The sequence below is a fragment of the Loxodonta africana genome, chromosome 17, assembly GCF_030014295.1.
Source record: "Loxodonta africana isolate mLoxAfr1 chromosome 17, mLoxAfr1.hap2, whole genome shotgun sequence".
Classification (NCBI taxonomy): Eukaryota; Metazoa; Chordata; class Mammalia; order Proboscidea; family Elephantidae; genus Loxodonta; species Loxodonta africana.
The window spans coordinates 4,987,646-5,009,592 of NC_087358.1; the positions used below are offsets into that span (position 1 = coordinate 4,987,646).

The window sequence follows — 21,947 nt, forward strand, 5'->3', positions numbered from 1 at the left end:
GGTTGGCTAAACGCAGAGTGGTAAACTAAGGTGTGACGTCACTTCTGGAAGAAGTATATTATCCTAATACATGGTCTAACACTACTTTGTTCTATTGTGCTAAGCAGTGTCATGGAGCCAGATAAATTTAGCAATGAGAATTTCCCTGCAACTTGTTTCCATGGCAGAGTCTGGGACATTTTCAGGTCGGCTAAATCAAGTAAGGTCTACAGTAAAAGGACAATTTTAGAACAGAATTTCCCGAGTCTACTCGTGGTTGACATACTGTAACCACCCACCCACAGGGTAGAGATAACAAAACTGGTAAACTGATAAACTTCTTTGGAATGTTTGGGCAGACCCAAATCCCAAACCAAACCCACTGCTGTCAAGTTGATTTGACTTATAGCAACACTATAGGACAGAACAGAGCCGTCCAAAGGGTTTCCAAGGAGCAGCTGGTGGATTCAAACTGCCGACTTTTTGGTTAGCAGTTGAACACTTAACCACTGCACCACCAGGGCTTCTGTTTGGGTAGAGAGAGAAGCAACCTGGTTAGTTCCTTTATTTCTGTGATGCAGTAATCAGAAGCCCATGGACTCTGGGTAGGATCTGCTCTAATTGTCAAGCGACAAAGATAACAAGGGAACAAAGTAGGAAAAGACTTGGTACCTGCTTTGGAGGACCTTCCAGTCTAGCTTCAGAGATAGGATACATACAGCAAAAAGAACCCAGCTCTGTATAATCTCACACATGAGGCCCCCTTCCTCGGTGTCTCAGTTTCCTACTGCTGCTATAACAGAAATGCCACAGGTGGGGGGCCTTAACGAACAGAAATTTACTCTCTCACAGTCTAGGAGGCTAGAAGCCCGAATTCAAGCCACCAGCTCTAGGGGAAGGCTCTCCCTCTGTTGGCTCTGGGGGAAGGTCCTTGTCTCTTTTTAGCTTCTGCTTCTTGGATCCTTGGAGATCTCATGTGGCCTGGCAATTATCTTCCCCCATCTCTGCTTTCTTCTCTGTGGCTAATCAGCTTGGTTTATACGTCAGGGGTGACTGGCTTAAGACATACCCTATACTGATATGGCCTTATTAACATAAGAAAGAAAACCCTATACCCAAATGGGATTACTTCCACAAGTGGCAAAAACAAAAACCTGTTGCCATTGAGTCAATTCCAACTCATATCGACCCTGCAGGACAGAGTAGATCTGCCCCATTGGGTTTCTAAGGAGTGGCCACTGGATTCGAACCGCCAACATTTTGGTTAGCAGCCGTAGCTCTTAACCACCGTGCCACCAGGGCTCCACCACAAATATAACTCATATGAAACCAAACCCACTGCCGTCAAGTCGACTCTGACTCGTGGTGATGCCATGTGTGCAGAGTAGAACTGTGCCTCCATGGAGTTTTCAAGGCTTTCACCTTTCAGAAGAAGACTGCCCAAACACCTCTGGGTGGGCTTGAACTGCCAACCTTTTGGTTAGTAGCTGGACACTTAACTATTTGCACCACCAGGGAGTCTGGTGGTGGGATACAAGAGGTAACCGTCCTCTGTAGGAAACGGTTCTGGTGCTTACTTACTTAGCTTGTGCCAACACTCCAGTGACTTCTGCATACAAGTCTGCCACAATGTGCATATTGCCCGTGTTAGGACCAAGGTACCTGAGCAAGGCAAACGAGACGAGTCAGGGAGCCTGGTTGTCTGAAGACAGCGAACTGTCTGAAATCCTAAGGTGAGAAATATCCTTACCCTTCTTTGTATTTAAAGTGCTTGAAAGCCAAATTAATGACATCGTGTATTAAACTGTCTGTTACAGGATGAAGGGGAATCTGAAAAGAAGAAACAATATGGCTCTTAATCTGGAAGGGAATGTTAAAGATGAAATCAGCAACAGTACTTCCAGAAACTATACATACAGCCTTTAACCCTGCTGCCTGTCCGACTCATAGCGACCCTGCAGCACAGAGTAGAACTGCCCCATAGGATTCCCAAGGCTGTAAATCTTTATGGAAGCAGACTGCCACATGTCTCTCCCATAGAGTGGTTGGTGGGTTCAAACCGCTGACCTTTTGGTTAGCAACCGAGCAATTTTAAGTACAGAACCACCAGGGCTCCTTCAAATATAATTCCTTTGGCTCAGTATTTAGAATTCATGAACAATTTAATAAACTTAGACTTCAAAAAATTAAATTGCTTTTAGAGTAATAAAGCTTATTTAAAAGTAACATTAAATTAACCACCTACCTGTTTCAAAACTTCTATTAATACTAAAGAAAAAATAAAATCAATGGCAAGGTCCCGTCTTTCCATTAAATAATCTCGTTGCTGTTCATCGCTGTAAAATTTAAAATATTCATATTAAATGGCATTGCAAATACTCCAAGAGTCATATAATTCATCAAAAACCTAAGACGCAAACCCAGTGATTGGAAAGTGATTTGGTTATTACGGTGAGATTACAATGCCGAATACACACTAAGGCTAGTTCTATCATCAGCGTGGTCCAGTGGACAAACGTTGGATCTGAAGCCAGAATACGGTAAATTTTACATTCTCAGCTATGTCAATTGAGTAGGTATTTGTGAGCCTGTGTCCTCATCTTGGGAACTTTTCTAAGGTAACTTTGAGCCCAGTAATTCTATCTCCACAGAAAATGAGATGGACACACAAGATGGCGTTACCTCATGGGAGGTCTACAGTAAACACCAACAAAAGGATGCTGGCGAAAGCTTCCGTGAAGAGCTAAACGATGTAGGGAAATACTGTGATCACCCACTGGCGCAGGACTGAAGGTGGGGAAGAAAGGATTCAAATCGTTTCTCTTTTTTTTACCAGTCCTTTTTTTTTTTTTAACAGTCCCTTTCTTGGCTGTTTGCCACTTGAGATTTAGTGAAAGGAGGGAAGTAGAAGTGAAAGGGGGGTGGAAGAGGGAAAGAGAGAAAGGCAGGTGGAAGAAGAGGCTGTTGTTAGCTGCTGTCCAGTCGATCCTCACTCATGGCGACCCCACGCATGCAAAGTAGAACTACCCCCATAGGGTTTTCAAGTCTGTGACCTTCGGAAGCAGATCACCTGGCCCGTCTTCTGAGGGGCCTCTGGGTGGATTCCAACCACCAATCTCTCGGCTGGTAGTTGTGGTAAGACTGCACCCTGTCAAAGGTGGAAAATTTGCGAGACCCAGGAAAATGAGGCAGTCTCGTCCTGTTCCGGCTCTCACATGTTTCACTGTACATAAACACCGAAGATGCTATATACTTAATAAGCCACTTTATGCATTCGAATAAAATGCAAGACATAGACTTTTCCAGTAATGAATTCAGCTTTATGGCTGGCTTGAGGTCTAACTGCTGGGAGACAGTGGCATTTGACAACATTTATTTGGCAGTCATAATGTTGAGATTGTCCTAATCTCAGGAATCACAACCCAAGTGCGCATCCGTCATGTGGGACTACCTTCAGGGGGTGAGGCCCCGCCTCCCTAATGCTCCTGTCCTTCTCTGTAGTAACAGAAACCTATATTGTTCGCCACCTCTGGGTTACAGACCCTCATTCTTTTGGCTTTCCCCTAAACACACATTCTCTCTCTCTTATTTTAAATTTTCGAATGCCAACTAAAATGCTACTAAATCGAATTTCAAGGTCTTGCTTCTGTACTTGACCTCAGCAGTTACTCTGATCTGCAAATGATCGGCAACGTGATTAAAAACCTATCACTACCCATCCGTCAGGAAATGAGCTCCTGAAAAAGTCTAGTTTTGGTAAAATTCTGACAAGATGGAGGAACACAACTAAGGCACTAATTTAGCTCGCTAAACCTGCCCCGCCCCCACCACAGCCAAGTTTTAACGTCTGTTCATAAGCCAGCGTGTAATATGGGAAAAACAATAAAACGATCCCATTAATTTATTAACCACAGAGTCGCAACCATTTTCAGAAACAGAATTGAAATTCTAACGATCAAATTTTATTTCATAAATTAAACAAGTATTTGTGGGGAGAGGCCGTGATAGGATACAGGTTTCTTTTCGGGATCATGAAAACATTCCAGAATCAAAGTGGTGATGGTTGCATCCATACCCTTATGAATATACTAAAAACCATTGAAATGTACACTTTAAAAAGTGGCTGATTTTATAGTATGTGAATTATTTTGAATCTCAATTCAAAAAATCCTTTCTGAACTCCAAAAAAATTATTCAATGAAAAAGCTATTAATCTCTCCCCAAAACAAAATGATGAATGATTGAATCTCACATAACTCAAGTCTATCATGAGGCTCAGATACAAGTTCAGATCAAATGTAATTTGGTAAAATTACATGTCCTTAATTTCAAGAGAAGCCTATTTTATATATAAGTGTTTTTAAGTATTAGGACTGTCAAGAAAAGCGAGAGAGAAACCATCCAGCAGAAGCAGTTAATATGTGAATTTCGGAGTGATTAGTTTCAGTTTTCTGTCCTTCTAACCACAAAAAAGGTTGCACAATTGATTCATGTGGGAAAATTTAGTTGCTTAAAACAATACCTTTCTTTTTTGAAAAAAGGTAACTGTTTTCAACTTTCATATATTCACTTTCTTGCTCAAGTAGGTTGATTTCAAATACATGAAATGATATATGTCATCACTGTTGTGCGCATCAAGTCAGTTTTGACTCACAGCGACTCTATAGGACAGAGGGGAAATGCCCCATAGGGTTTTCTAGGCTGTAACCCTGACGGGAGCAGGTCATCAGGCCTTTCTCCTGCGGGGCCGCTGGCTGGGTTCGAACCACTAACTCGTTGGTTAACAGCTTATTGCTTAATCACCGCACCCCCAGGGTTCCTTACCAAATGATATATATTTACTTACAATTTTGGGGGTCACACATTAGTTTGACCTATGAGAATCTTAAATTTTATGGCCGCTGAAGTTGATTGTGCAACAAGTAAGTTCCGCTTTTCAAATCCACAAGAGGATGAAGCCACAGAATAAATGAACACAATTCTCGGCTGGAAGGGAAGTCAGAGGTCTTTCTGCTAATGAAGAGGCCCAGAGAGGTGGAGAATTGCCCCAAGTCACACGGCGAATCAATGGCAGTGCCAGGGCTGCCACTACCTTCCAGCCCTGCGTCCTTCTCCCCACAGCACACCAAGTACTCAGGGTGATCCTCACCTGAGGCCCACTCTCACCCCACCTGCAGTTGTTTCAGGAGGCAGTTTGAAAGGTGGTTATGGGCATATGCTTTCAAGTCAAACAGACCTGGTCTAGAATCCTGACTCTGCCACTACCAAGCTGTGTGGCCTCGGACGAGTCACTTAACCTCTCTGAGCCTCAGGTGACTCATTTCTCTTAGGTGAAAAGTAGGTGTAAGCAACAGAACGCACCTCATAGAGTTATTGTGAGGATGCAAATGAAATCCTGGTTGTGAACCGTGGATGTCACCTGCAGCACTCTTCTTACCCTTAAGATCTAGATAGATTGCTTCAAACTCCCATTTCCCTCCCCCAAAATATCTGCAAATTTCTACTTGTTACCCGTTGCTGTCCAGTTGATTCCCACTCATAGTGCCCCCATGTGACAGAATAGAACTGCCCCATAGGGTTTCCTAGGCTGTCATCTTAACGGGAACAGATTGCCAGGTCTTTGTCCCACGGAGCCAGTGGGTGGGTTTGAACCACTGACCTTTCGGTTAGCAGCTGAGTGCTTAACCACCGTGCCACCAGGGCTCCCTTGCACATTTCTAGGTGTTTAAAATCACATGGGCACCTGTATCTTTGGCTTTCTTCTTCCTCTGAGTTCTTGTTCTCAAATTATGGCCATTTTTTAAAGCCTCCCTCCCCAGGTATTAACCCAAACTGAGAACTCAAACCCTTCCTGTCATTTCTACAACAACTACCCCGAAATATTCACAGCCACAGAAGTAGCAAACCATCCAGGCCTGCGTGTGTATAGCACACTTTACTGAGGGTTTGGGGAAGGAGAAGAACTTGCTGCAGCATGGGAAATGCCTTCAGATTGAAGATGAGGTACAGAGAGGTGGAGAACCACCCAAAGCCACACAGTTAATTAGTGGTGGCGCCAGGACTCCAGCTACCTTCCAGTCCATCATTCCTTCCACTACAGTACAGTGAACACCCAAGATGACTCCAACGAGGGCTAGAAGATCCTCCAGGCAGCCCACGCAGGTGGTGCAGGCCTGGGTGTAGACTGGAGGAGAGAGGGCACAGGAAAGAAGCCGGTTAAGATGGTAACCTGAGGACCCCATGCTGAATTTTCAAAGAGCCCTGGTGGTGCAACAGTTAAGTGCTTGGCTGTTAACCAAAGGGTTGGGGGTTTGAACCCACCCAGCAGCTTGGCAGGGCAAAGTCCTGGTACGATGCAGTTAGTTACTTTTGTATGTGGCCTTTCTACTCATGGTCTTGGAACTCCCACCCAGGTGACTTGTGATAGGAAACTGTGGCCTACCAAGGGAATTGGTCAGTTTTGCCTTAAAAGAGAGCCAATTCCAGAGCAGAGAGGAGGGACCAGCAGAGAGATCCAGCAGCAGAAGACGGTGCGGTGGGCTTCTCAGACCATGGAGAGAGAAAGCATTAGGGCAGAGACTGAGGGCCAGCGAGAGGCGTGCCTGTGAGCGCAGCTGAGAAGAGGCTATCCTGATGGAAGAACTGTATCCTGAGTGTTCCTGAGCCTGAATTTTAATTGTTATTTCCCTGGTAAACCCCATAATCGTGAATATGGTCTGTGAGTCCTGTGTGGACATTGCGATGAATTATCAAACCCAGCAGAGAAGTAGAGAGTGCCACAGAAGGGATGGCTGGTGTCCGAATTAGTAGAGATGGCAGCGAGAGAAGGCATGTCTAACCTCTCCCTCACAGGACTCAGCCTTGGTTTGTTGATCTTGGTTCTCCTCCCCCCTTGTGAAGCTAGGGGAGGTCAGACATCGCCCCCACGCCATTTTTACACCTGGCAATCTATTTCTATAAAGATTGCAGCCTAGAAAACCCTATGGGGAAGTTCTACTCTGTCACACGGGTTGGTATGAGTTGAAATTGACTTGGTGGCACCTAACAACAGCAACAATGAATTTTCAATCCGTAACAGCCAGCAGAGACCAGATATTCAAAACGTGCACACTGCTGCAGACCGGGTGGTCCCTGCTGCAGACCGGGTGGTCCCTGGAGTCGCTGCCAGGTATCTATGGGCAGAGGCAGAATACCTCCAAGCCTCACAACTCTCATTTTGATTTACTTTTCTTTGGAAGAAAAGAAGAGGTTTAAAGGTTATCTCAGGGCAACAGTTTGGGGTGTTCATTCAGCCTCAATAGCTCCAGAAGTTCTGGATTTCATTGTGAATTTGAAATTCTGTTCCTTTCCCCTCCCAGCTTTTCATCAGGATTCTTCCACAGAGTCTTAGATCAAAATATTCTGCAGGGGTAGTCAGGCACCATCTAGTTCTTCTGGTCTCATAGCAAAGGGCGCAGATGTTCATAGTGGCAGAATTTTCCCCTCTGGTTTCTGACTTTCCTTTTTCCTCTGCTGCTCCAGGTGACTGCAGACCTATATTTGTAGCTTGGATGGATGCTCAGATGCTTTTAAGAGCCCAGGCACTACATAGATAATCTTCAAACCTTAAACCTCAAACCAAAACTTGTCCTGGAAGTTGGCTTTGAACCAAACAACAGTTTAGCCTAATTAGTAATGGATGTCTTCCCCCAGCACTGTGCTCTTTGGAAGGTGTATCTGTGAGGGATCAAACAGACAACAGAATCGCGAAAGGCTGAACGGGAGCTTAGGAGGCAGCGACTTTACGTTAACGGTGGTGGAATAATTTGGAAAAGGATACGGAGAATGATAGCACAACTTGAAAAATATAAACAATGTCACTGACTTGTACATGTGGAATTTGTTGAAACACTGTATCCTTTCCTGTGTATATTTTCACAAAAACAAATTAAAAATTTAAAAAACAGAGTAAAGGAAAAAAAAAAAAAAAAGTGAAAAGAAAGAAGCCATAATCCTTACACAAGAGAACGGTACCTTTTTGATTTATTGCTTGTTCTTGGTCTGTATTCGTGTGACTCATCCTCAATGCCGTTTTGCCTTTTATACCAGTCAAATAATGTGCGAAGAATGGAAGGCAGGCAGTACTCAGACAGGGAGCTCATCGAGCTGATGACCTACAGAGAAAAACACAGGCAATTAAAAGGTTGGGCGGCACTGTCAAATACTGAGAAATTTTGATTTCACGAACAGTTCCAAGTGACCTTCATTAAAAATTTTCTTACTTATCACAGTCCCTTATTTAATATTCTTTATTAGTATATTGCCAAAAAGACTTAATGCTACTATGGTTAAGTTCTCAGCTGCAAACCCAAAAGTTTGGCAATTCAAACCCACCAGTGGCTCTGCAGGAGAAAGACCTTGCAATCTGGTTGCATAAAGATTATAGCTAAGAAGACTTTACGGGGGCAGTTCTGCTTTGTCACATGGGGTTGCTACGAGTTGGAATTGACTTGACGGCACCCAACAACCACAAGAATCCAAGACTCTTTTTTTTAAATAATAATTTTTATTGAGCTTTAAGTGAACGTTTACAAATCAAGTCAGTCTGTCACATATAAGCTTATATACACCTTACTCCTTACTCCCACTTGCTCTCCCCCTAATGAGTCAGCCCTTCCAGTCTCTCCTTTTGTGACTATTTTGCCAGTTTCTAACCCTCTCTACCCTCCCATCTCCCCTCCAGACAGGAGATGCCAACACAGTCTCAAGTGTCCACCTGATACAAGTAGCTAACTCTTCATCAGCATCTCTCTCCTACCCATTGTCCAGTCCTTTCCATGTCTGATGAGTTGTCTTCGGGAATGGTTCCTGTCCTGGGCCAACAGAAGTCTGGGGACCATGATTGCCGGGATTCCTCTAGTCTCAGTCAGACTATTAAGTCTGGTCTTTTTGTGAGAATTTGGGGTCTGCATCCCACTGATCTCCTGTTCCCTCAGGAGTTCTCTGTTGTGCTCCCTGTCAGGGCAGTCATCGGTTGTGGCCGGGCACCAACTAGTTCTTCTGGTCTCAGGATGATGTAAGTCTCTGGTTCATGTGGCCCTTTCTGTCTCTTGGGCTCATAGTTATCGTGTGACCTTGGTGTTCTTCATTCTCCTTTGCTCCAGGTGGGTTGAGACCAATTGATGCGTCTTAGATGGCCGCTTGTTAGCATTTAGGACCCGAGACGCCACTTTTCAAAGTGGGATGCAGAATGTTTTCATAATAGAATTATTTTGCCAATTGACTTAGAAGTCCCCTGAAGCCATAGTTCCCAAACCCCCGCCCTTGCTCTGCTGACCTTTGAAGCATTCAGTTTATCCCGGAAACTTCTTTGCTTTTGGTCCAGTCCAGTTGAGCTGACCTTCCGTGTATTGACTATTGTCCTTCCCTTCACCTAAAGTAGTTCTTATCTACTAACTAATCAGTAAATAACCCTCTCCCACCCTCCCTCCCTCCCCCCCTCGTAACCACAAAAGCATGTGTTCTTCTCAGTTTATACTATTTCTCAAGATCTTATAATAGTGGTCTTATACAATATTTGTCCTTTTGCCCCTGACTAATTTCGCTCAGCATAATGCCTTCCAGGTTCCTCCATGTCATGAAATGTTTCACCGATTCGTCACTGTTCTTTATTGATGCATAGTATTTCATTGTGTGAATATACCACAATTTATTTAACCATTCATCCATTGATGGACACCTTGGTTGCTTCCAGCTTTTTGCTATTGTAAACAGAGCTGCAATAAACATGGGTGTGCATATATCTGTTTGTGTGAAGGCTCTTATTTCTCTAGGGTATATTCCGAGGAGTGGGATTTCTGGGTTGTATGGTAGTTCTATTTCTAACTGTTTAAGAAAACGCCAGATAGATTTCCAAAGTTGTTGTACCATTTTACATTCCCACCAGCAGTGTATAAGAACTCCAATCTCTCCGCAGCCTCCCCAACATTTATTATTTTGTGTTTTTTGGATTAATGCCAGCCTTGTTGGAGTGAGGTAGAATCTCATTGTAGTTTTAATTTGCATTTCTCTAATGGCTAATGATTGAGAGCATTTTCTCATGTATCTGTTAGCTGCCTGAATATCTTCTTTAATATAGTGAGTGTTCATATCCTTTGCCCACTTCTTGATTGGGTTGTTTGTCTTTTTGTGGTTGAGTTTTAACAAAATCCTATAGATTTTACAGATCAGGCGCTGGTCGGAGATGTCATAGCTGAAAATTCTTTCCCAATCTGTAGGTGGTCTTTTTACTGTTTTGGTGAAGTCTTTAGATGAGCATAGGTGTTTGATTTTTAGGAGCTCCCAGTTATCTGGTTTCTCTTCGTCATTTTTGGTAATGTTTTGTATTCTGTTTATGCCTTGTATTAGGGCTCCTAACGTTGTCCCTATTTTGTCTTCCATGATCTTTATCGTTTTAGTCTTTATGTTTAGGTCTTTGATCCACTTGGAATAAGTTTTTGTGCATGGTGTGAGGTATGGGTCCTGTTTCATTTTTTTGCAAATGGATATCCAGTTATGCCAGCATCATTTGTTAAAAAGACTATCTTTTCCCCAATTAATTGACACTGGGCCTTTGTCAAATATCAGCTGCGCATATGTGGATGGATTTATATCTGGGTTCTCAATTCTGTTCCATTGGTCTATGTGCCTGTTGTACCAGTACCAGGCTGTTTTGACTACTGTGGCTGTATAATAGGTTCTAAAATCAGGTAGAGTGAGGCCTCCCACTTTCTTCTTCTTTTTCAGTAATGCTTTACTTATCCGAGGCTTCTTTCCCTTCCATATGGAGTTGGTGATATTTTTCTCCATCACATTAAAAAATGTCATTGGAATTTGGATCGGAAGTGCATTGTATGTATAGATGGCTTTTGGTAGAATAGACATTTTTACTATGTTAAGTCTTCCTATCCATGAACAAGGTATGTTTTTCCACTTAAGTAGGTCCTTTTTAGTTTCTTGCAGTAGTACTTTGTAGTTTTCTTTGTATAGGTCTTTTACATCTTTGGTAAGATTTATTCCTAAGTATTTTATCTTCTTGGGGGCTACAGTGAATGGTATTGATTTGGTGATTTCCTCTTCAATGTTCTTTTTGTTGATGTAGAGGAATCCAAGTGATTTTTGTATGTTTATCTTATAACCTGAGACTCTGCCAAACTCTTCTATTAGTTTCAGTAGTTTTCTGGAGGATTCCTTAGGGTTTTCTGTGTATAAGATCATGTCATCTGCAAAGAGAGATAATTTTACTTCCTCCTTGCCAATCCGGATGCCCTTTATTTCTTTGTCTAGCCTAATTGCTCTGGCTAGGACCTCTAGCACAATGTTGAATAAGAGCGGTGATAAAGGGCATCCTTGTCTGGTTCCCGTTCTCAAGGGAAATGCTTTCAGGCTCTCTCCATTTAGAGTGATGTTGGCTGTTGGCTTTGTATAGATGCCCTTTATTATGTTGAGGAATTTTCCTTCAATTCCTATTTTGCTGAGAGTTTTTATCATAAATGGGTGTTGGACTTTGTCAAATGCCTTTTCTACATCACTTGATAAGATCATGTGGTTTTTGTCTTTTGTTTTACTTATATGGTGGATTACATTAATGGTTTTTCTAATATTAAACCAGCCTTGCATACCTGGTATAAATCCCACTTGGTCGTGGTGGATTATTTTTTTGATATGTTGTTGAATTCTCTTGGCTAGAATTTTGTTGAGGATTTTTGCATCTATGTTCATGAGGAACATCGGTCTGTAATTTTCTTTTTTTGTGATGTCTTTACCTGGTTTTGGTATCAGGGAGATGGTGGCTTCATAGCATGAGTTAGGCAGTATTCCGTCATCTTCTATGCTTTGAAATACCTTTAGTAGTAGTGGTGTTAACTCTTCTCTGAAAGGTTGGTAGAACTCTGCGGTAAAGCCATCTGGGCCAGGGCTTTTTTTTGTTGGGAGTTTTTTGATTACTGTTTCAATCTCTTTTTTTGTTATGGGTCTATTTAGTTGTTCTACTTCTGATTGTGTTAGTTTAGGTAGGTAGTGTTTTTCGAGGAATTCATCCATTTCTTCTAGGTTTGCAAATTTGTTAGAGTACAATTTTTCGTAATAATCTGATATGATTCTTTTAATTTCAGTTGGGTCTGTTGTGATGTGGCCCATCTCATTTCTTATTCGGGTTATTTGTTTCCTTTCCTGTATTTCTTTAGTCAGTCTGGCCAATGGTTTATCAATTTTGTTAATTTTTTCAAAGAACCAGCTTTTGGCTTTGTTAATTCTTTCAATTGATTTTCTGTTCTCTAATTCATTTAGTTCAGCTCTAATTTTTATTATTTGTTTTCTTCTGGTGCCTGATGGATTCTTTTGTTGCTCACTTTCTATTTGTTCAGGTTGTAGGGACAGTTCTCTGATTTTGGCTCTTTCTTCTTTTTGTATGTGGGCATTTATCGATATAAATTGGCCTCTGAGCACTGCTTTTGCTGTGTCCCAGAGGTTTTGATAGGAAGTATTTTCATTCTCGTTGCATTCTATGAATTTCTTTATTCCCTCCTTAATGTCTTCTATAACCCAGTCTTTTTTCAGGAGGGTATTGTTCAGTTTCCAAGTGTTTGATTTCTTTTCCCCAATTTTTCTGTTATTGATTTCCACTTTTATGGCCTTGTGGTCTGAGAAGATGCTTTGTAATATTTCGATGTTTTGGACTCTGCAAAGGTTTGTTTTATGATCTAATATGTGGTCTATTCTAGAGAATGTTCCATGTGTGCCAGAAAAAAAAGTATACTTTGCAGCAGTTGGGTGGAGAGTTCTGTATAAGTCAGAGAGGTCAAGTTGGTTGATGGTAGTAATTAGGTCTTCCGTGTCTCTACTGAGCTTCTTACTGGATGTCCTATCCTTCTCCGAAAGTGGTGTGTTGAAGTCTCCTACTATAATTGTGGAGGTGTCTATCTCACTTTTCAGTTCTGTTAAAATTTGTTTTATGTATCTTGCAGCCTTGTCATTGGGTGCATAAATATTTAATATGGTTATATCTTCCTGGTCAATTGTCCCTTTTATCATTATGTAGTGTCCTTCTTTATCCTTTGTGGTGGATTTAAGTTTAAAGTTTATTTTGTCAGAAATTAATATTGCTACTCCTCTTCTTTTTTGCTTATTGTTTGCTTGATATATTTTTTTCCATCCTTTGAGTTTTAGTTTGTTTGTCACTCTAAGTCTAAGGTGTGTCTCTTGTAGGCAGCATATAGACGGATCGTGTTTCTTTATCCAGTCTGAGACTCTCTGTCTCTTTATTGGTGCGTTTAGTCCATTTACATTCAGTATAATTATAGATAAGTATGTGTTTAGTGCTGTCATTTTGATGCCTTTTTATGTGTGTTGTTGACAATTTTTCCATTTACTTTTTTGTGCTGAGACGTTTTTCTTTGTAAATTGTGTGTTCCTCATTTTCATAGTATTTGACTTCATGTTTGCTGAGTCGTTACGTTTTTCTTGAGTTATGGAGTTGTTATACCTCTTTGTGGTTACCTTAATATTTACCCCTACTTTTCTAAGTAAAAAAGTAACTTGTATTGTCCTATATCACCTTGTATCCCTCTCCATATGGCAGTTCTGTGCCACCTGTATTTAGTCTCTCTTTTTGATTATTGTGATCTTTTACATATTGACTTCAATGATTCCCTGTTTTGAGTGTTTTTTTTTTTTTAATTAATCTTAATTTGTTTTTGTGATTTCCCTATTTGAGTTGATATCAGGATGTTCTGTTCTGTGACCTTGTGTTGTGCTGGTATCTGATATTATTGGTTTTCTGACCAAACAATTTCCTTTAGTATTTCTTGTAGCTTTGGTTTGGTTTTTGCAAATTCTCTAAGCTTGTGTTTATCTGTAAATGTCTTAATTTCGCCTTCATATTTCAAAGAGAGTTTTGCTGGATATATGATCCTTGGCTGGCAGTTTTTCTCCTTCAGTACTCTGTATATGTCATCCCATTGCCTTCTTGCCTGCATGGTTTCTGCTGAGTAGTCTGAACTTATTCTTATTGATTCTCCATTGTAGGAGACCTTTCTTTTATCCCTGGCTGCTTTTAAAATTTTCTCTTTGTCTTTGGTTTTGGCAAGTTTGATGATAATATGTCTTGGTGATTTTCTTTTTGGATCAATCTTAAATGGGGTTCGATGAGCATCTTGGATAGATATCCTTTCGTCTTTCGTGATGTCAGGAAAGTTTTCTGTCAGCAGATCTTCAACTATTCTCTCTGTGTTTTCTGTTGTCCCTCCCTGTTCTGGGACTCCAATCACACACAAGTTATTCTTCTTGATAGAGTCCCACATGATTCTTAGTGTTTCTTCATTTTTTTTAATTCTTTTATCTGATTTTTTTTTCCAGCTATATTGGTGTCAATTCCCTGGTCCTCCAGATGTCCCAGTCTGCATTCTAATTGCTCGAGTCTGCTCCTCTGACTTCCTATTGCATTGTCTAATTCTGTAATTTTATTGTTAATCTTTTGGATTTCTGAATGCTGTCTCTCTATGGATTCTTGCAACTTATTAATTTTTCCACTATGTTCTTGAATAACCTTTCTTAGTTCTTCAACTGCTTTATCAGTGTGTTCCTTGGCTTTTTCTGTAGCTTGCCTTATTTCATTTCTGAGGTCATCCCTGATGTCTTGAAGCATTCTGTAAATTAGTTTTTTATATTCTGTATCTGGTACTTCCAGGATTGTATCTTCATTTGGGAAAGATTTTGAGTCTTTAGTTTGGGGAGTTGTAGAAGCAGTCATGGTCTGCTTCTTTATGTGGTTTGATATTGACTGCTGTCTCCGAGCCATCACTAAGATATTGCAGTGATTTATTCTACATTTGCTCACTGAGTCTTATCTTGTTTTGTTTTCTTTCAATATATGTAGATGGGCTACTAGATTGAGCTGTCTTGATTGTTGTAGCCCTTGACTCACTTATGTCCTGTTACCAGCTGGTTTGGGCTGTTACCAGATATATAAGCCTGAGTCCATTCACTATTCTTGAGTAGAATCTGATTTTGGGTCCACCTAGAGAAGCTGTGGTGATAGTTGTGTGCACCAGACCTTAGGCCCCCAATGCAAGTACCTCTACAGATTGGTAGGTGCCACCCTCCTTAGATCGCTAAGGTAGAAGACTAGGTGGTCTGGGGGGATCTTCAGTCCTCAGTTCCCTGTTGTGGGTCAGTGAGGGCTCTGTTGAATATGCAGAGATATCAGACCTGGGAAACTTGTCTTTCCAGTAAATCCACTAAGACAATTGCAGTCAGATCCCTATCAGAAATGCCTTTGCATTATAATAGCCACCTTGTTCCCTGTAGGGATGAAAGCCTGAGACTGTGGATCACATATGCTTGGCCGGCGCTGGTTCTGTGTTTTTAGTCCAATTAGGGAAGGATTTTTGGTCCCCGGGTTTTTTGTGGTTGCTTCTCTCAGGCCAGAAGAATGGTTTAGGAAAAGACCAAAAAAAAAAGGAAAAGAAAAAAAGAAAAACCTCGGAGCAGTTCTCCCTCTGGCTCAGGAAATTCCAATGTTAATGAAGCCGCCTGGGAAGGGGAGGGGAGGGTTCAGATAAACAGGAAAAGAGTAGCACCCCAGAATATAGACAAAGTTACTTATCTTGCTTGGGATGACTGTTTTATCTGAAATTCCCGAGGGACGTGTCGACTGTGTGCGCTGGGTGGGTAGAGATTGCACCGAGGGTCAGGCCTGCGTCCTGTGCTTGTGCTGTCCCAGAAGCCGTGGTTAGTTCCTCCGGTCCCAGTCCAAAGCCCAGCGCCAAGGTTCCCCGGCTGGAATGCTGCACTCCCGGCTCCAAAACCAGTCGCTGCCTCCCGGTGACTTCTCCTCCTGTCAGCCGTGTTGCTGTGCTGCCTGCATACACTGGCTGGGCTTCCCCCGAGGTCAGTTGAGGGGGCTAGGGTTGCGCCCTGTTTTTGCGCTGTCTCAAGGTGCCGTGCTCAGCTCCCCTGCGCCCAGTCCAAAGCCCGGCGCCAAGGTTTCCTGACTGGGACGCTGGCCCCAGGCTCCGAAAACAGTTGCTGCTTCTCCTTCGTTGTTAGTTCTCAGACTCTGTCACTCAGGTCAACTCTTTAGATCTGTGTTTGATGGTCAGGGTTCATAGATTGTCATGTATGTGATCAATTCACTTGTTTTTCTGAGTCTTTGTTGCAAGAGGGATCCAAGGTAGCATCTGCCTAGTCAGCCATCTCGGCCCCGCCTCCCCAAGATTCTTAATATTGACAAATGTTTCTCATATAATAATAATTCTGTGGTTCAAGAAAATTACTTTGACTCTCTATCATTCTAGAAATCAGATGTTAATTGCAGACAGGTGATCCATGGAACCACAAAGAAATTATTTTCCCACAGCATCTAGTACAGGACCTTGTACTTTTTTCCATTGTCATTGAGTCCATTCCAACTCATAGTGACCCTATAGGGCAGAGCAGAACAGCTCCATAGGGTTTCCAAGGCTGTACATCTTCATGGGTCCCCATGAGTACGTCAGTTCGTTGTACTGTGGGGGCTTGTGTGTTGCTGTGTTGCTGGAAGGTATGCCAACAGTATTCAAATACCAGCAGGGTCACCTATGGCGGACAGGTTTCAGCTGAGCTTCCAGACTACGACAGACTAGGAAGAAGGGTCCGATGGTCTACTTCTGAAAAGAATTAGCCAGTGAAAACCTTATGAATAGCAGCAGAACATTGTTTGATATAGTGCTGGAAGATGAGCTCCTCAGTTTGGAAGGCACTCAAAATACGACTGGGTAAGTAAGATCTGCCTCCTCAAAGTAGAGTCAACCTTAATGATGTAGATGGAGTCAAGCTTTTGGGACCTACATTTGCTGATGTGGCACGACTCAAAATGAGAAGAAACAGCTGCAAACATTCATTAATAATTGGAATGTGAGTGTACAAAGTATGAATCTAGGAAAATTGGAAATCGTCAAAAATGAAATGGAATGCATAAACATCGATATCTTGGGCATTAGTGACCTGAAATGGGCTGGTATCGGCCATTTTGAATCAGACAATCGTATGGTCTACTGTGCTGGGAATGACAACTTGAAGAGGAATGGCGTTGCATTCTTCATCAAAAAGAACATTTCAGATCTATCCTGAAGTACAACACTGTCTGTTAGTGATAGCATAATATCCATACACCTACAAGGAAGACCAGATACTATGATTATTATTCAAATTTACGCACCAACCGCTAAGGCCAAAGATGAAGTAATTGAAGATTTTTACCAACTTCTGCAGGCTGAAGTTGATCAAACATGGAATCAGGAAGCATTGATAATTACAGGTGATTGGAGACAAAGAAGGAGGATTGGTAGTTGGAAAATATGGCCTTGGTGATAGAAACGATGCTGGAGATTGCATGGTAGAATTTTGCAAGACCAATGACTTTTTCATTGCAAATACCTTTTTTCAACAATAGAAACGATGACTATACATGTGGACCTCGCCAGACAGAGTACACAGGGATCAAATCAACTACATCTGTGGAAAGAGATGATGGGAAAGCTCAATATCATCAGTCAGAACAAGGCCTGCGGCTGACTGCAGAACAGACCATCAACTGCTCATATGCAAGTTCAAGTATAAGCTGAAGAAAATTAGGACAAGTCCCCAAGAGCCAAAGTACAACCTTGAGCATATCCCATCTGAATTTAGAGACCATCTCAAGAATAGATTCGATGTGTTAAACATTAATGACCGAAGACCAGATGAGTCGTGGAACAACATCAAGGACATCACACACGAAGAAAGCAAGAGGTCATTAAAAAGACAGGAAAGAAAGAAAAGACCAAAATGGATGTCAGAAGAGTCTCTGAAATTTGCTCTTGAATGTCCAGTAGCTAAAGCAAAAGGAAGAAATGATGAAGTAAAAGAGCTGAATAGAAGATTTCACAAGGTGGCTGAAGAAGACTAAAGTATTATAATGACATGTGCAAAGACCTGGAGGTAGAAAACCAAAAGGGAAGAACACGCTCAGCATTTTTCAAGCTGAAAGAACTGAAGAAAAAATTCAAGCTTCCAGTTGCAATAGTGAAGGATTCTATAGGGAAAATGTTAAACAACGCAGGAGGCATTAAACAAAGATGGAAGGAATATACAGTGTCATTATACCAAAAATAATTGGTTGACATTCAACCATTTCAGGAGGTAGCATAAGATCAGGAACCGACTGTACTGAGGGAAGATGTCCAAGCTACACTGAAGGCATTGGCAAAAAAACAAGCCTCCAGGAATTGAGAGAATACCAACTGAGATGTTTCATCAAATGCATTCAGCACTGGAGGTGCTCACTCATCTATGCCACGAAATTTGGAATAGAGCTACATGGCCACCCGACTGGTAGAGATCCATATTTATGCCTATTCCCAAGAAAGGCAATCCAAGGGAATGCGGAAATTATCAAACAATATCATACAGAAGTAAAATTTTGCTGAGGATCATTCAAAAGTGGCTGCAGCAGTATATCGATAGGCAATGCCAGAAATTCAAGCCGGATTCAGGAGAGGACATGGAACTAGGGATATCACTGCTGATGTCAGATGGATCCTGGCTGAAAGCGGAGAATACCAGAAGGATATTTACCTGTGTTTTATTGACTATGTAAGGCATTTGACTGTGTGGATCATAACAAATTATGGATAACATTGTGAAGAATGGGAATTCCAGATCACTTAATTGTGCTCATGAGGAACCTGTACATAGATCAAAGGGCAGTTGTTCGGACAGAACAAGGGGACGCTGAGTGGTTCAAAATCAGGAAAGGTGTGTGTCAGGGTTGTATCCTTTCACCATACTTATTCAATCCGTATGCTGAACAAATAATCTGAGAAGCTAGAATATATGAAGAAGAACGGGGCATCAGGATTGGAGGAAGACTCATTAACAACCTGCATTCTGCAAATGACACAACCTTGCTCGCTGAAAGTGAAGAGGAAGCACTTACTGATGAAGATCAAAGACCACAGCCTTCAGTATAGGTTATACCTCAACACAAAGAAAACAAAAATCTTCACAACTGGACCAAGAAGCAACATCACGATAAATGGAGAAAAGATTGGGGTTGTCAAGGATTTTGTTTTACTTGGATCTATAATCAACGCCCATGGAAGAAGCAGTCAAGAAACCAAAGAATGCATTGCATTGGGCAAATCTGCTGCGAAAGACCTCTTTAAAGTGTTGAAAAGCAAAGATGTCACCTTAAAGACTAAGGTGCGCCTGACCTAAGCCATGATGTTTTCCGTCTCCTCATATGCATGGGAAAGCTAGATGATAAATAGGGAAGACCAAAGAAGGATTGAATTCGAATTGTGGTGTTGGGGAAGAATACTGAATATACCATGGACTGCCAAAAGAACAAACAGGTCTGTCTTGAAAGAAGTACAGCCAGAATGCTCCTTAGAAGCAAGGATAGCAAGACTACATCTCACAGATTTTGGACATGTTATCAGGAGGGATCAGCCCCTGGGGAAGGACATCACGCTTGGTAAAGTAGAGGGACAGGAAAAAGCAGAAGATCTTCAACAAGATGGATTGACACATGGCTGCAACAATGGGCTCAAGCATAACAACAATGGTGAGAATGGCACAGGACTGGGGAGTGTTTTGTTATCAGTTGGAACCAACTCAAGGCATCTAACAACAACAACAACAACATCTTTACGGAAGCAGACTGCCACATCTGTCTCCCTTGTAGTGGCTGGTGCCACATAGTGGCTGGTGGGTTCAAACCTGTGATCTTTCAGTTAGCAGCCGAGTGCTTAACCACTGTGCCATCCTTCATACTTGTTAAAAAAAAAAAAAAAAACTCGTACTTGTTAGGTCCTCAAAAATACTTGTGGTATGAGTAAATGTATTAGTCAACATAATTGCATTAATTGTTCAGGTGAAATGTGCAAATCTATTCCTTAAAGAAATAACCTAAGTGGTAATACTGTGTATGGTTTCTGCCAATAAGTGAGGTGTGCCTCGAATTAGACTCAAGATATGAATAAACCCACAGCTGTCAAGCCGATTTCGACTCATAGCAATTGCACAGGACAGAACAGAACTGCCCCACAGAATTTCCAAAGAGTGCCTGGGGGTTTAAACTGCTGACCTTTTGTTTAGCAGCCGTAGCTCTTAACCACTATGCCACCAAATTTACCCTGTATTGCATTTAATGCGTGGACTCAGAAGATCTTGCATAACTACAAAAGGCAAACTTGTCCCTCTCTAAACATCAGGCAGGCCTTTGATAGACCCCCCACCCACTCCGACTCATAGCAACCCTATAGGACAGAGTAGAACTGCCCCATAGAGTTTCCAAGGAGCGCCTGGAGGATTTGAACTGCCAACCTCTTGGTTAATAGCAGTTATTTGCTTTCCAGGAAAAGCTCCGGACCTTTTACTATTGTCGTTGTTGGATGCTGTTGTGTCAGTTCTGACTCAGAGCAACACCACGTGACTGAGTAGAACTGCCCCGTAGAGTTTTCAAGGCTGTAATCTTTACAGGAAAAGAGCGTCAAGTCATTGTCCCATAGAACTGCTGGTGGGTTTGAACCATTGATCATTTAGTTAGCAGCTGAGCGCTTAACCACTCTGCCACTAGGGCTCCTTTGATCTTTCACTAATCACCTCAAAAAATGGATCTCAAACCATACCTCCTGCCATATGCAAAAGGTAACTCAAAATAGATCATGAACCTAAGTATCAACCTGAAAACAATAAAAATTCTAAAGAAAACATATGAGAAAATCTTTGTGTTTTTGGTTTATAATGATTTCTTAGCTTCAACACCAAAAGCAAAACCTAAGCCAAAAAAGTTGATGCATTGGACTTCATTGAAATTAAAAACTTCTCCTGTTAGAAAGATACTGTTAAAAAAAAAAAAAAAGTTGAAAAGGCAAGCCACAAACTGGGAGAAAAATGTCTGCAAAACACATATAGGACAAAGGTCTTATATACAGAATATATAAAACAACAATCAGATGGGTTTTCATCATCTAATTAACACCAGAACCTGAAATCCACTGCCATTGAGTCAATTGTGACTCATAGCGATCCTATAGGTCAGAGTAGAACTGCCCCAAAGCCCCACAGGGTTTTTGAGGCTGTAACCTCAAAGAGAGTAGATCTCCAGGCCTTTTCTCCTTCAGAGCGGCTGGGGGGTTTGAACCACTGACTCTTTGGTTAGCAACTGAGTGCTGTACCACTGTGCTACCAGGGCTCCTTTAACTAATACCAAAAGGAAATATAATATCCAGTGCTGATGAGATAGCAATAAAATGGACAAGTTCATACTCTGCCAATAAAATTAAAATTTGGCATAACATATTTGGAAAGTAATTTGGAAATACACACTGAGAACCTAATAAAAATTTTTCTCTATTGGCCCACTCTTAGGAATTTCTCTCAGGTACCTAGTTAGAGATAAGCAAGAATTTTCAGGGTACCCTAACTTACTAACCAAACCATGGAAACAACCTACCGTAGTTCTATGCGAGTAACGAGCGCCTTCTACATCTATTTGCCAACCTCGCCCTCCCCCGACGAGGTATTCTCATAAGTGCTGCTACGCCAATTTTTTTAAGATTGTAAAAAAATTAGGATAGCAGGCTTACGTGAGGGGAAGATGCAGCTGGCAAACAAACATAGTAGAAGGCGCGTATTATATGTGTAAAATACAGTAAATGTGCAAGTATATGTAAACGGCTCGATAAACTGTGGCCCTTCCATTTCATGTAGACTAGAAACCTGGAGCCCTGGTGGTGCAGTGGTTAAGAACTCGGCTGCTAATCAAAAGGCCAGCAGTTCGAATCCACTAGCTGCCCCTTGGAAACCCCATGGGGCACTTCTACTCTGTCCTATAGGGTCATTATGAGTCGGAATCGACTTGACAGCAACAGGTTTTTTTTGTATTTAGGAAACCATTAAAATCACCTTTCAAAAATATTTAATAA

At 41.7% G+C, this 21,947-nt stretch overlaps 1 protein-coding gene across 10 annotated transcripts in view; it reads right to left on the reverse strand.

Moving 5' to 3' along the window:
• The window catches only part of FRY (FRY microtubule binding protein), a 401,382-nt gene that overhangs the window by 193,080 nt on the left and 186,355 nt on the right, over window positions 1-21,947 (reverse strand). For all 10 annotated transcript variants that reach the window (XM_064269933.1, XM_064269932.1, XM_064269934.1 and 7 more), the window contains 4 exons: window positions 7,993-8,132; window positions 2,225-2,315; window positions 1,730-1,809; window positions 1,561-1,641 (listed from right to left, as the gene is read on the reverse strand). In XM_064269933.1, the coding sequence (XP_064126003.1) occupies window positions 1,561-1,641; window positions 1,730-1,809; window positions 2,225-2,315; window positions 7,993-8,132 (392 nt within the window). The remainder of the gene's footprint in view (window positions 1-1,560; window positions 1,642-1,729; window positions 1,810-2,224; window positions 2,316-7,992; window positions 8,133-21,947) is intronic.